Here is a 13,507-nt window from a genome sequence, read left to right as displayed (position 1 = left end):
ACAAATGAGCCAATGATCCATTGTAATAAGAGCAAAAGCAAAACTGCGATTGTGGTTGATGCTTACAATTAAATGAGCATACCACGTTGTAGCAAACGGATTAATGTACAGATGGCAACAACTTTTATATAGTGCTATGCAAGCTTAGCAGAAATCCATCAAACTGCACAGCGCAATCTGAAGACTTCATATGTCTGGAGGAATCAGCTGTGTTAGTTATTCATTGCTGTGGGTAAAATGTGTGCAGTAAGGGTTTTGTTTGTTTGTTTTTGTTTTTTCCCCCACTAAAGCGTCTCACACCCACCCCCTCTAGAATACATTCTGCACACACACACCCCGGGGGGTGGGGGGGTGGAATACGCCCACCAGTTTGAGAACCTCTGCCTTAATATATGCTAACTACTTATGATAAACAATCTGTTCCACCTTGCATTTAGCTGTGACGCTTAGACCTGAAGAAGGAACTGTGTGTTGTTCAAAAGCTGCTTTCTATCACCAACAGAAGTTGGTAGAATAAAAGATATTACCTCACCCATCTTGTCTCTCTGAAGGATGGTGTGTCAATTACAGTTGATGAGTGATACTAGTTTCATGCTGCTTAGACAGTTTCAAAAATAAGTTGGAAACAGGCGAAAAAGAATTGTTCCTAGAAGCAAGCACTGGTACAGATCAGTTTTGTAAAATCATTCTTCAATACAGTGTGAAGCTATTGGGCTTTATATTTGACATTGAGTGAGTGAGTGAGTGTGCAGTGATTTCAACTCATTTTGCCCATTTTGAACTTTTAAATTTTCATAGCACAGCAGATCCTTTCTTATGCTTTCTGTTTACTTATAAATTGTGACTTTGAACGCTCTGGCTGACCTTGATCCTTCCAACGTTTCTGAAAAGTAGCCATCTTAATATTACAAAAAGTAATATTTTCTTACATTATTCATATCTTGAATTTTGGAAATGGAAAATATAATCAATACAGTCCAGGGCTGTGCTCCAGCCACTTTGCGCCACTTCATTGGTATTAAGTAGCTTTCAAATAGATGGATCCATCCCCCAGAGGATCTCTTCGCACGTAAGGGGATCCTCAGGTGGTATAGCAGCTTTAGTGCCATTTCAGTGGCTGGTGGGGAAGATGGCATAGGTGGGGCTCCTTCATGCTGTGATGATTCACAGCTACTATAAGGAGGTTGCAGGCATGTGGTGCAGGCTAGAGCAGCCTTCAGGCTGGTTTAACTTGGACTGGGAGACTTGCACTGAGCAGTCCTGTGACTGGTAGTGAATTGGGCACCTTTGGAAGTGGATGGGGAATCCCCCTCATCTGTGTCAAATGCTCCTTGGTCGCAGCTGGGAATCTGCCCCAAATATTGCTAATATCAAATAACTTGTTTCTTAAAATTACGTTAATTCACTTCTAAAGGAAGCTCAGTCTTCTGAATGGGAAACTTTTGTGCTAAGGAGTGAACTGGGGTCTGTAGATAATGGAGTGAGGCAAGGATAGAATAGGGGAAGTGTTTTTCCATGAAGGGGAGTAGAGGCAGTGTCTGAAAGTGGCTTTCAGTGGGCAGTGTGAAAAAGATTGGTTGTTTATATATAGTCTTTCAGTGTTTACAAATACTGCTTCAGCTTTCTTTGGTTGTCATTGCTTCACTTGAAATATTAGTAAATTTTGTAAAATATATGCATAATTTAAACCCAAATGTGGTTCATGCAGATAAGAGCTTTGGAACTGAATTGTAATTGCAGCATGTATGATAAATATATTAGATTAAAAGGGGAGGTTGATTATACAGTAGTTCTGTGGCATCAGGTAGTTATGGTTATGCATTGCAGTGGTCTTGCCTTTACCATTTGTCAGTGTTTAAGTGAACTTAAACCTCTTGTTTATGTTTTTAAGACGTTTAAGTCTTGTATTTTATTGATTTCTCTCTTTGCTTAAACTTCTGACTTTTAGTTTGGGGATTTCATTAGGTTTGTAATTTGTTATAGAACTTGCCCTTAAAAACACTTTACTTTAAATCTCAGCCTATTTTGTGGTAGTGACTGTAGTGTGGGCATACTCATTTTCCCTGTGGTTTGTGGTGTACCTGTGAGTTTTGTGAATGACCTTGCAGTTCATGTCTCAAAACATCTGTAGAAACATAATTTTTGATGATTAACTTATTTTCTATCTTACTTGGCAGAAAAGATCATTTGCACCTTCTACACCACTGACAGGAAGGAGATACCTGAGAGAGAAGGAAGCGGTAATCACTCCTGTTGCTTCAGCAACACAAAGTGTGAGCCGGTTACAGAGCATTGTGGCTGGGTTGAAAAATGCACCAAGTGAACAGCTTATAGCTATCTTCGAGTAAGCATGTCACTTACCCCTACTTTCATTACAAAAGGTGATCCCTCTCTTCAGACTTGGTTTTGTTAGGCTACTACATTTTTACTCCATACTCAAGTCGTTTTAAAGGGTTTTATGAGGGTTGCTGGGGAAAAAGACCGACCTGTCTTCTTAGTGTTTCCATTTGAAAGGCCTTATTGTGAGGAACTAAACCTTTTATTTCTTAATGAATCTGTGCTTCTGGAAAAGTACGGCTTTTAAAAAAACCTCATTACTTACTGTTAGATTAATAGGCCAAATTTTTTTTTACTCGTCAGCTAATCATAATTTGTGCATTTGTTTTTTATTGACACTGTTGGTATAACAAGTTTGACCAAAAAAAATCTATTTCTTAACAAAAGCAAATTTGGACAAATTAAATCCTAGTTTGATAGAAGTCACCTACCAAGGAAGAGAATAGTGTATGACAGTCCTGTCTGCCGACTAAAGAGGCAGTTACAGTCTTCTTTTAAGTCCAAGTTGTGAAAGTGAGTAGAACACAGCCTAGAGCCTGCCATTAGTCTTCAGCATTCAGCTCCTCCAATGCACTTTAGTTTAATTTTGTATATTCATGGATTATAAAGTTAGAAGGGACCATTATGATCATCTAGTCTGACCCGCTTTATAACACAGCTCATGGGACGTCTCTGAGTTAATTCCTGTTTGACTAGGGCATATCCTTTTGAAAAACATCCGTTCTTGACTTAAAAATTTCCAGTGATGGAGAATCCACCACAACCCTTGTAAATTGTTTCAAGATCTGCCCCTTATTTTGTATTTGAATAGCTTAAGTTTGCAGCCATTGGATCTTGTTATACCTTTGTCTGCTAGAAAGAAGAGCTTTCTATTATGAAATTTCTGTTCCCCATGTAGGTAGGTACTTTATATATAGTGTTCAGGTCACCTCAGATCTTCTTTGATCATCTAAACAGATTGAGCTCTTTGAGTCTGTCACTGTAAGGCATGTTTTCTAATCCTGTCTCATTGCTCTTCTCACTGAACTCTCTCCTATATTCAACATTCTTCATGTTGAGGACACCAGAAATGGACACAGTATTCCAGTAGTAGTTGCACCAGTACCAACTAAAGAGATTATATAACCTCTCTACTTCTACTTGATATTCCCATTTACACATCCAATAATTTCAGTAGCCCTTTTGGTCATAGTGTCGCACTGGGAGTTCGTTGGCTGATTATCCACTGTGACATTCCCCCTTTCCCCTCCCCCACTCTTTCAAAGTCACTGCTTTGGGTCTCAAAGTCACATTCCCAGGCTCAGACCTCTTGTTTGACACCATTCCTTGGGACATGGGACACCACCGGCTAGCTGTTTTAGAATCTGAGAACCTCCTGAACCCCCCAGTTGCTTACATCTGCACCCCCAGAGTTCCACCAAGGCTGTGGACTCCCTGGGCTTCTAGTTTGTCTCTGAAGGAGTTAAAGGAAAGGAAGGAACTCAGCCGTAACAGAGGAAGCTTAGCCACAGTGATTTTACTCTTAAAACATTTGAGAAATTCAGATGTTTAAAAATGACAAGCTCTGAGCCCTTTGCACTATTCAGACTCTCAGAAGGGGTGAAATCTGAAGTTTGATTTCTGGCTGGGCACAGTCTCTCCTGCGAGCCCTTATGTGGTAATTATCAGCCTCCCTGCACACAGCTGCATCCACTCTTAAATAAGACCTCTGTCACTGTCTCCAAAAGCTGGGAATGGGCGAGAGGGGATGGATCGCTTGATGATTACCTGTTCTGTTCATTCCCTCTGAAGCACCTGGCATTGGCCACTGTCAGAAGACAGGATACTGGGCTAGATGAACCTTTGATCTGACCCAGTATGGCCGTTCTTGTGTTCTGTGCAATATGCTCAAACTGTGAAACTCTGTCTCCACCAGTGATGGTCCTTCAGTGAACAAACATTTTTTTTGTGCCTGGGTTAGCTCTCTGGAATGCAGAACAAGGCTGCCTTTGGGCAAGTCCAGACTAGTGCAACCATAGTGCCAATGTTTCAAAACATATCACAAAATAGAATTCCTAATTTCATTGTCACATAATTAAATCCATTATATTCTTCTATTCCTAAATAGACTGTCTAGGCTAGGGGAACATTCTAATTGTATCGTAATCGATTGGGCTCCTGAAAGGTAAATTATTGGGAGCCCAAGTTATCCCTGGTGCAAATATTATATGGATATCAAAGTACTGAGGCGATATACTCTGACTAGTATTAATTTCTATCCATTTCCTCCTTTTTTTAAAATTTGAATCAATAGGTTTCTTCTGTCTCTTCCTCCTTTCTCCCCGCCCCCCCATAAAAAAAAATCAGTTTTGGTCTTAATTGTGTGGTAGCAATTTGCATAAGTTAAAATAATTTATAAAATCCTCACACAATCTCCGTGTCTGGATGCTCAGAGTTATTACATAGTAATTTAATACTGTTAAGATAATATAGAAGTAGAAGTAATGTAAGGTTAAAAAGAAACAAAAGTCCATTATTATTTCTAAAGAGGGGAGCTAGTGCACTGCTCTGAAGAACAGAATTCAGTTTATATAAGCACATTCTTTATCAAGCACTCCTCATGTACAAAAATGATAATGGAGTTAGTCAGGGCTTGTCTACATAGGGAGTAATGCACACTATGGGGGTGAGATTCCTAAAGTACCCTAATGTGTTGCGGATTAATTGGTCTGTGCCTGCTGATGCACACTAAAGTTCTTAGAACACTTTAACATAGTAAGCACTAGTACTTGACTACATTAAAGTGCACTAGGAAGTCTTTAGTGTGCACCAGCAGGGTCTACTCAAAGCAGTTAATCGACAATAATTAGTGCCCTTTAGAAATCACACCTCCATAGTGTGCATTACTCCACTGTGTAGACAAGCCCTCCGTCTTCTCAAACTATCAAATCCTATTTGGCCTTTAAAAAATATTGTACAGCTACTCTTTGTTCTGGAACACATGTTGCATCTTTTCTTTGTGTACAACAGGTCAGTAACCATTAAACAGAATGTTGTACATAACAGAATGAAATAAGGCAAGGTTAAAGTTCAGAATCGGACTTGCAAGTAATAGTATTAAAACCCACAGACTATCTCTTTTTCTGGTTAGCTTGTAAACCTTTTTGAATGAGTGCTGTCCAGAGTGTAAAATACATCACAGGATGGGACACTGGTTGCCAAGAGGAAAGCTTGGTGAAATGAATCCTATCGGGGGGGCTTTTTTATGTTTCTGTAATATACAAATGAGGTTTCTCTCTGGGTCCTGCTATAGGTCTTGTGTACGCAACCCTATGGAAAGCATCATGAATCGAGTTAAAGAAATAGGTGAGGCTTTCTGTCGGAGTTATACTCAGTCAACAGATGACCAGCCAGGATCTCACATAGGTAGGAATATGTGAAATGCATAGAATGTTTCAGCATATTGAAGTGCATCGCTTGTGTATCAAAGGCGACACGTTTATGGGAAGAAAAAATGCTTGGGCTGATTCTTCATGTACTTAGTAAAATGAACGATTGGTGTAGATGAAAACTGACTTTTCAATGGAGGGGCAACTCACTGCATAGAAATGTACTAATATTACTCCAGCTCCTCATTGATTGAGCCAGGCTGATCAAAATTTTGAAGAGATAAATGTCCTTATAGTGTGGTTTCTGGGACATTTCATCCATAGATCAATCCCAACTCCATGGAGGTGAAGGTGCCTTCAGTACAACTCCTATTGAGACATTTATAAGATAGTAAGAATATTGCATTGAAAAGTTTACTTTAATAAATAAGGGATGCCTTAGTAAAGGCAATAATAACTTTAAAAATATTGAACCGCTACTCATTGGTTCAAAACTTGTTGCATCTTTTCATTGCAACAGGTTAATAACTACCAAACAGGACATTGTACAGAGTTGAATGAAATCATGCAAGGTTATACAGTAACTCCTCACTTAACGTCGTCCCGGTTAACGGTGTTTCATCGTTATGTCGCTGATCTATTAGAGAACATGCTCGTTTAAAGTTGCGCAATGTTCCCTTATAATGTTGTTTGGCAGCCGCCTGCTTTGTCCACTGCTTGCAGGAAGAGCAGCCGTTGGAGCTAGCTGGTGGGGGCTTGGAACCAGGGTGGGCCGGCAGCCCCCTTATCAGCTCCCCTAAGTTCCCTGTGCGGCAGCCGCCCAGCAGGCTATCAATTGCTGGGCAGTTCAGGTGTCCCTCCACCCACTGCCGTGTCTTTCACCCACGCCACCCCCCCAGCACTTTGGAAAGTGGAGGGAGTGGTGAGCTCCACTGGGATAGTGTGGGTTCATCATCATGTTCAGTTTCCACAGGGAATGTTTGCAGCCACTGCCACGCTTCTATTGTCTCTTCTCCCTCCATTCATACTGCCTTGTAGAGTGAGAGGCTACATTAACAACAATGTGTTAATCCTTGAGGGCTCAGTCGAGTGCTAGTTCATCATTTAGCAGCAAGGCATTCCCTGGGAAATATCCCACCCTCTGACTCCACCACCTCAATCAAGCTTCGCAATCATCATTGCTATGTACAGTATTAAATTGTTTGTTTAAAACTTATACTCTGTGTGTATGTGTTTGGGTGTATGTATATATAATTATACATAGTCTTTTGTCTGGTGAAAAAAAATTCCCTGGAACCTAACTCCCCCCATTTACATTAATTCTTATGGGGAAATTGGATTCGCTTAACATCGTTTTGTTTAATGTGGCATTTTTCAGGAACATAACTACAATGTCAAGCGAGGAGTTACTGTAGTTCAAAATGGGACTTGAAAGAAATTGTATTGAAACTCTTAATAAGAGACTATAAATCTGCCTAAGAAGTGGGGAAAAAAGTTTCTTAATTAAATGAACTTTCCTGTATGGGTGTTAATGCAACTCATTACATATTTGAAATTCAGAAGACTTTTACAAAACTGGAGTGGAGACCTTACACATAAACATTCCTAAAGTATGAACATCTAAAGAGTATGAAATATGTTAATTGCATGTAAGGTTTGTTTCACATAGCATTACTAAAGACATTCAGAGTAGTATTTCCTCTTGGCTTACAGCACACGTGTGTTTCTGTTATGGAAAGTAAAATACTGGTTAACTTAATCAAGACTGTTTATTCATCCCCTCCTCCTCCTCCCCCCTCCCAACTGCTGACTTGGAATACAAGCTTTCAGCAATGTTTGGTTTCAATTGCAGATTTTGCTGTTAACAGACTAAAACTGGCAGAGATTTTGTATTACAAAATTTTGGAGACGATAGTGGTACAAGAAACACGAAGATTGCATGGGAAGGACATGACAGTAAGTAGAGAACTGGAACAGAAGAGCCTCTTCTTCTTTAAGTTCACCCTTGTGAATACTTTCAGAAAAATTATGTATTTGGGTCAATCCACACAGCTCCCATTTAAATCAATCTGAGGGTAGAATTGGTTCCTTGTCTATTGACTAGCTAATAGCGGATTGATGGGCTCAATTTTCCAGTTTAATATTAATTTCATTCCTTAAATGAGATTATTTCAAGACATTTGACCCAGTTGTAGTTTCCTGAGAGCTCAATATTTGTTCAGTACTACTAGTCTTTCAACTAACATAGTTCCTTCCTTATATTTTCTTATGGCTGTGTACTAAATCCTACATACTCTGCTGTATTACAACTAGGGATGTAAATATCGTTTTAAAAGTTAACCATTTAAATGATTAAAATTATATCGGTTAACCGATTAAAGGGAGAGGGGCTCTGATTAAAGGGAAGGTTGCTCTGGCCGGCTGGCTTGGCTTGGGACTGGGGCTAACGGTTAGGGTGAGTAAATGGGTAAGACTAATGCTTACCAGTTAACTGTTTAATATTTTACATCCCTAATTACAACAAAGGTGAAATCTTACCTGATTTTAAATCAAAAACTGGATCGTCAAGTAATTTGAACTGATAAAGAAAAGTGACTTGCAAATATTTCTCTCCAAGATTGTTTTTCTTCAGTATGTTATGCTTCTCTCCTGCATCTCAAATGATTCCTTTCATCTGCATTTAATACTGATATCTCCTTTTTTTCCTAACTCGTATGTGTCTGATATGTGATATATACCTGTCACGGAGTCACTGGGCGATGCTCTGGAATCACTCCATACAAAGCCAGTCAGGACTTTGGGGGAGCATGCCTCTTCTCTCTTGAGCATACTGTCTCTAGGGTAAGAAGCTTACACAGCTTCGACCTTCCTGGGTCTGACCTCGGAGCATTCAGCATCCCCTTTTCACACCGTACGCTTCCCACAGCGAGTTCGCACAGGCGGGGCTCCTGGGTAAGCCAGAGGGCCCTGCACCCCAACTCCGCAGTCAGACGTGACTCTCAGCCAGCCAGTAAAACAGAAGGTTTATTAGACGACAGGAACGCGGTCTAAAACAGAGATTGTAGCTACAGAGAACAGGACCCCTCAGTTAGGTCCATCTTGGGGGTAGGGAGCCCAGACCCCAGTTCTAGGACTCCCTCCGTTTCCCCAGCCAGCTCTAAACTGAAACTCTCCAGCCACTCCTCTGGCCTTTGTCTCTTTTCCTGGGCCAAAGGCACCTGGTCAAACCCTCTTCCTGGGTCTCAGATTACACAGGTGCAAATAGTAGGACAGTCTCACCTGCCCCAAGGGCCTCAGCAAAATCACACACCCAATTTCCACCACCTAAGTATTGGTGCAGTACACAGGGAAACTAAGGTACACACAGTATTAGTATAGGACAGTAAGACTCACATAACAAGATGCAACATAACAAAATGAATAAAACCTCACTTCATCACAATACCTGAATAGACTAGCGTTTGACAATAATAACTATATATGAAGGTACCTACAACTGCTAATTGTCTTTGCCTATATTGTCTTTTAGAACATAGATGCTGGGCAAGGCATTTTTGTTCTCCTCTTTCGTCTTCAAGAAAATGCCTGTATTGCTTTGCAGTAACTGCAGCTAGCACACCTTGCATTCTGCTTTAACCCCTGGGGAGCAGGCTTTTATCCTTTTACCCATAGTATCAAAGCAGCTTTACTGTCATTGGCACTGTAGGTCTGCTTCCCCTTCGACTTGCATTATTACTAGATAAACAACTATAAAACCAGCCTTTACCATTTGAAACTTTCCGAAAAGCAGGAAATAATGGAAAGGGCAAAAGAAATAGTAATTGATCTTTCAGGGAACAAATATGTAAAGTAGTTGAACGTAGTACGATACTTAAGTATACCACTGGAAGTTTCCTTTTTGTAGCTTAAACTGTCATAATTTAGCAAGGTGCTAGTTGTAATACAATTGATTTATCTGCTATTCTTTCTCCAGTGTGTCAGCACCTGTACTACTTATAAGTCAGCAAATCTGGCTGTAAAGAGTGGAACAGACAGGTTAAATGACATGATAAATTGGACAGGGTTCACAGAAGAGCCACAAGAATGATTAATGGATTACCAAACATAGAATCATAGGACTGGAAGGGACCTCGAGAGGTCATCTAGTCCAGTCCCCTGCACTCATGGCAAGACTAAGTATTATCTAGACCATCCCTGACAGGTTTTTGTCTAATCTGCTCTTAAAAATCTCCAATGATGGAGATTCCACAACCTCCCCAGGCAATTTATTCCAGTGCTTAACCACCCTCACAGTTAGGAAGTTTTTCCTAATGTCCAACCTACACCTCCCTTGCTGCAATTTAAGCCCATTGTTTCTTGTCCTATCCTCAGAGATTAAGAAAAACAGTTTTTCTCCCTCCTCGTTAACAACCTTTTATGTACTTGAAAACTGTTATCATGTCCCCTCTGTCTTCTCTTTTTCAGACTAAACAAACCCAATTTGTTTAATCTTCCCTCATAGGTAATGTTTTCTAGACCTTTAATCATTTTTGTGCCTTTATAGTGATAGACTCAAGGAGCTCAATCTATTTATTTTAACAAAGAAGGTTAAAGGGTGACTTGATTAGTCTAGAAGTACCTACATTGGGGAACAAATATTTGATAATGGGATCTTCAGTCTAACAGACACAAGTATAGCATGATCCAATGTCTGGAAGTTGAAGCTAGACAAATTCAGACTGGAAATACGGGGTACATTTTTAAAAGTGAGGGTAATTAACCATTGGAACAATTTACCAAGCATCGTGGTGGATTCTCCATCCCTGACAATTTTTAAATCAAGATGGAATGTTTTTCTAAAAGATCTGCTCTAGGAATTATTTTGGCAAAGTTCTCTGGCTTTTGTTATACAAGAGATCAGACTAGATGATCACAAGGCCTTCTGGCCTTGGAATCTATGTCCTTTGTCTCTTGATTTCTTTTTCAGTGCTCCCTCTTCTGTAACTTTTTCCATATCCCAAATCTTAATTCAATTAAGTTTTAATTAATGGATAGTAAATTCAGGGTATGGTTTAAAACAAAACTTAAATTCTTATTCTATATTTTTTTAATGCAGGCCTTAGCAGATCAAATCATCATACTTCATCTAATGTGGATAGAGTTTGTGTGTGTGGGGCAAGGAGAATGCTGTTCTTTCTCAGTAGTTCAGTCTCTCTAGTATCATTTAAGAAAATATATTTGAGTAACTCCTTAATGATGTGGCTGAAAACCATTTCTACGTCCTATCTAGGCTCTCTTGGAGCAAGATATTTTCCATCGTTCCCTGATAGCATGTTGTTTGGAGATTGTGCTATTTGCATATAGCTCACTGCGAACTTTCCCTTGGATTATTGAGGTTCTTGATCTCCGACCATTCTATTTTTATAAGGTAAGCATAAACGTCATGTTCAAATACTTGGATCTGAATTATTATAAACTTTTAAAGTACCTCTATTTAGTATTAGATTCACAGTGCTAGAAGCCCTCTATTCCTAAATTAGGTATAGTAGAGGGGCTTGTGCAGACCTGTAGCATATGTGCTATTTTAGTCTAAGGCTGCCCTTGAATATACCACCAAGAATTGACATCTGTTATCCAACATATGTAATACTTGTGACACCATTTCCCCTGTAATGTAAAGGAATAAAGCACTTGTGCATGGTTTGTATACTTAATTTAATTGTAACATGCTGTCAGTCAATTTTCGATTTAACAAATGATTTGCAAACCTGACTTACTACTGTGGTTGGTCGAATAGTGGAATAAAATATTCTTAGACTATATTTGACCAGTATTTCTACCAGTAGTCAAATGTACTAAATATTTCACCAGTTATAGAACTGGTCACATACCACAAAAATCTGAGGGAAATTCTTCAACTAATACTGTTAAAATACTTCAAAATAATATATTTGTTGAGTACTGTTTGATCAGTCCTTCTTGTTACATCCCTGTTTTGTTAAATCTTTTTTTCCCTTCCTGTCTTTACTTAACTTTCTTTCCTGCAACAGAGCACTGTCTTCTCTTCTTGTTCCCCACTTCCTCCTTTTTGTCACCTTTATTCTTCCCCTTCTCCCCCACAAATTCTGTACCTTTCTTCTTTACTAACTTACCTTATCTCAATCTCTCTGTCTTTTGGCCTCTCTCACAGACATACCAATACCTAGGCATCTAGTGAAAATGTCCAGGCCCTAATAGTCAGAGGTCTAACCAGCCAGTTAAGATGTGGGGGCCCTGCTGTTCAGGAGCAATGCCCAAGATAGAATCCAGCCTTTGAGAAACCAAGAGGGTGTTGAGACTCCAGCCACAGTGCTGTTCCTGGACCCTCACTGGGGACCCCAGCCTTTCTTGTCAGTATGGTATATTAAGTATATCTCCCTGCCCGCTCTCCTTTTCCCATCCCAAAGCCTCTGTTTCCGACCTTCCATAGCCTCCTGGCTGTTGACGTTTGGAGGTTGCAGTGTGTCTGCTAGTCTTCCACTTCCTCAGCTTTTGGGTAGCTGCAAGAGTAGAGTAATGGAAACATTCCCCTAGCCTTCATTTGAGTCCCTTTCCTCAGGCAATAGCCCCAATGTGTGTGCCTCTGCTGTTGTTCGCAGTTCTTCTTCAAGTGATTGCACATGTCCATTCCGATTTAGGTGTGCGAGTGCCCCGAGCACAACTGTCGAAGATTTTTCCCCTAGTGGTATCCATAGCCTCGGTGCCGGCGCCCCCTGCTGTTGCGCGCTGATAGCGCCATTATAAGCACAATTACTTCGGCAAGGAGGGTTTCGGAGAGCCGAGCCCTCACAGCAGAGTCACCATATACAGTTTTCTTAAAGATAAGGTACAGCTGCAGCCGCACCCAAAATTCCTCACAAAGGTTGTGTCCCAATTCCACTACAACCAGGCTATCTTTCTACCGGTCTTCTACCCTAAGCCTCACGTGAATAGCGAAGAGCAACGACTGCACCCCCTGGACGTCAGACATGCTCCGGCATTTTATATTGAAAGAACCAAACCGTTTCATAGGTCGGCCCAGCTCTTCGTTGCTATGGCTGACAGAATAAAAGGGCTTCTGGTCTCCTCCCAGAGGATCTCATCTTGGATCACATCCTGTATATGAACATGCTACGACCTCGCAGGCGTTCCCCCTCAGTCGAACTTAACAGCTCACTCCACAAGGTCCCAAGATTCTTTGGCAGCCTTCTTAGTGCAGGTTCCAATCCAGGACTTATGCAGAGCGGCGACATGGTCCTCGGTGCATACCTTTACAATACCCAGTGCTATCATGCAGCAGCCTCTCTGGGGGCAAAAGCCTCCCCTGACGGGAATGCCCAAAGCCGGGGAAGGGGTGCCCCCAGCTGCAGCAGGTTCGGGCTGGGTTCAAGCCGCCCCTCCCCTGGCAGGTCCCCGGGTGCGTTCCCTGAGCACCTGCATGGCACTAAATAGGCTGCTGCATGGCTGCGTAGCTTACAGGGAACTTAGCTCTTTACCCTCAATATTAGATTATCTCTTAGAACATAAAAGGTCTGGCCTATCCATGAGTTTAATAAGAGTACACCTCTCTGCTATCACAGCTTTTCACCACAAAGTGGATCAACGTTCTGTGTTTGCTCACCTGCTCACCAAATGTTTCCTCAAAGGCCTCACCAACGTCTACCCAGAACTACGTGATCCTACTACACCATGGGACCTCCGCCTAGTCCTTCGGGCCGTCACTGGTTCCCCATTTGAACCCATAGCTACATGCTCACTACTACACCCAGGGCCGGCTCTGGCTTTTTTGCCGCCCTAGGCAAAAA

At 41.0% G+C, this 13,507-nt stretch overlaps 1 protein-coding gene across 2 annotated transcripts in view; it reads left to right on the top strand.

Annotated features, from left to right (window-relative positions):
• The window catches only part of RBL1 (RB transcriptional corepressor like 1), a 77,832-nt gene that overhangs the window by 26,663 nt on the left and 37,662 nt on the right, over positions 1-13,507 (top strand). For both annotated transcript variants that reach the window (XM_024200845.2, XM_024200846.2), the window contains exons 9-12: positions 2,178-2,344; positions 5,630-5,742; positions 7,558-7,661; positions 10,975-11,112. In XM_024200845.2, the coding sequence (XP_024056613.1) occupies positions 2,178-2,344; positions 5,630-5,742; positions 7,558-7,661; positions 10,975-11,112 (522 nt within the window). The remainder of the gene's footprint in view (positions 1-2,177; positions 2,345-5,629; positions 5,743-7,557; positions 7,662-10,974; positions 11,113-13,507) is intronic.

This window comes from Terrapene carolina, unplaced genomic scaffold (genome assembly GCF_002925995.2).
Source record: "Terrapene carolina triunguis isolate 2854851 unplaced genomic scaffold, T_m_triunguis-2.0 Scaffold233, whole genome shotgun sequence".
Taxonomy (NCBI): domain Eukaryota; kingdom Metazoa; phylum Chordata; order Testudines; family Emydidae; genus Terrapene; species Terrapene triunguis.
The sequence above is the reverse complement of the archived record's forward strand: the minus strand, read 5'-3'. Positions and strand labels throughout refer to the sequence as shown.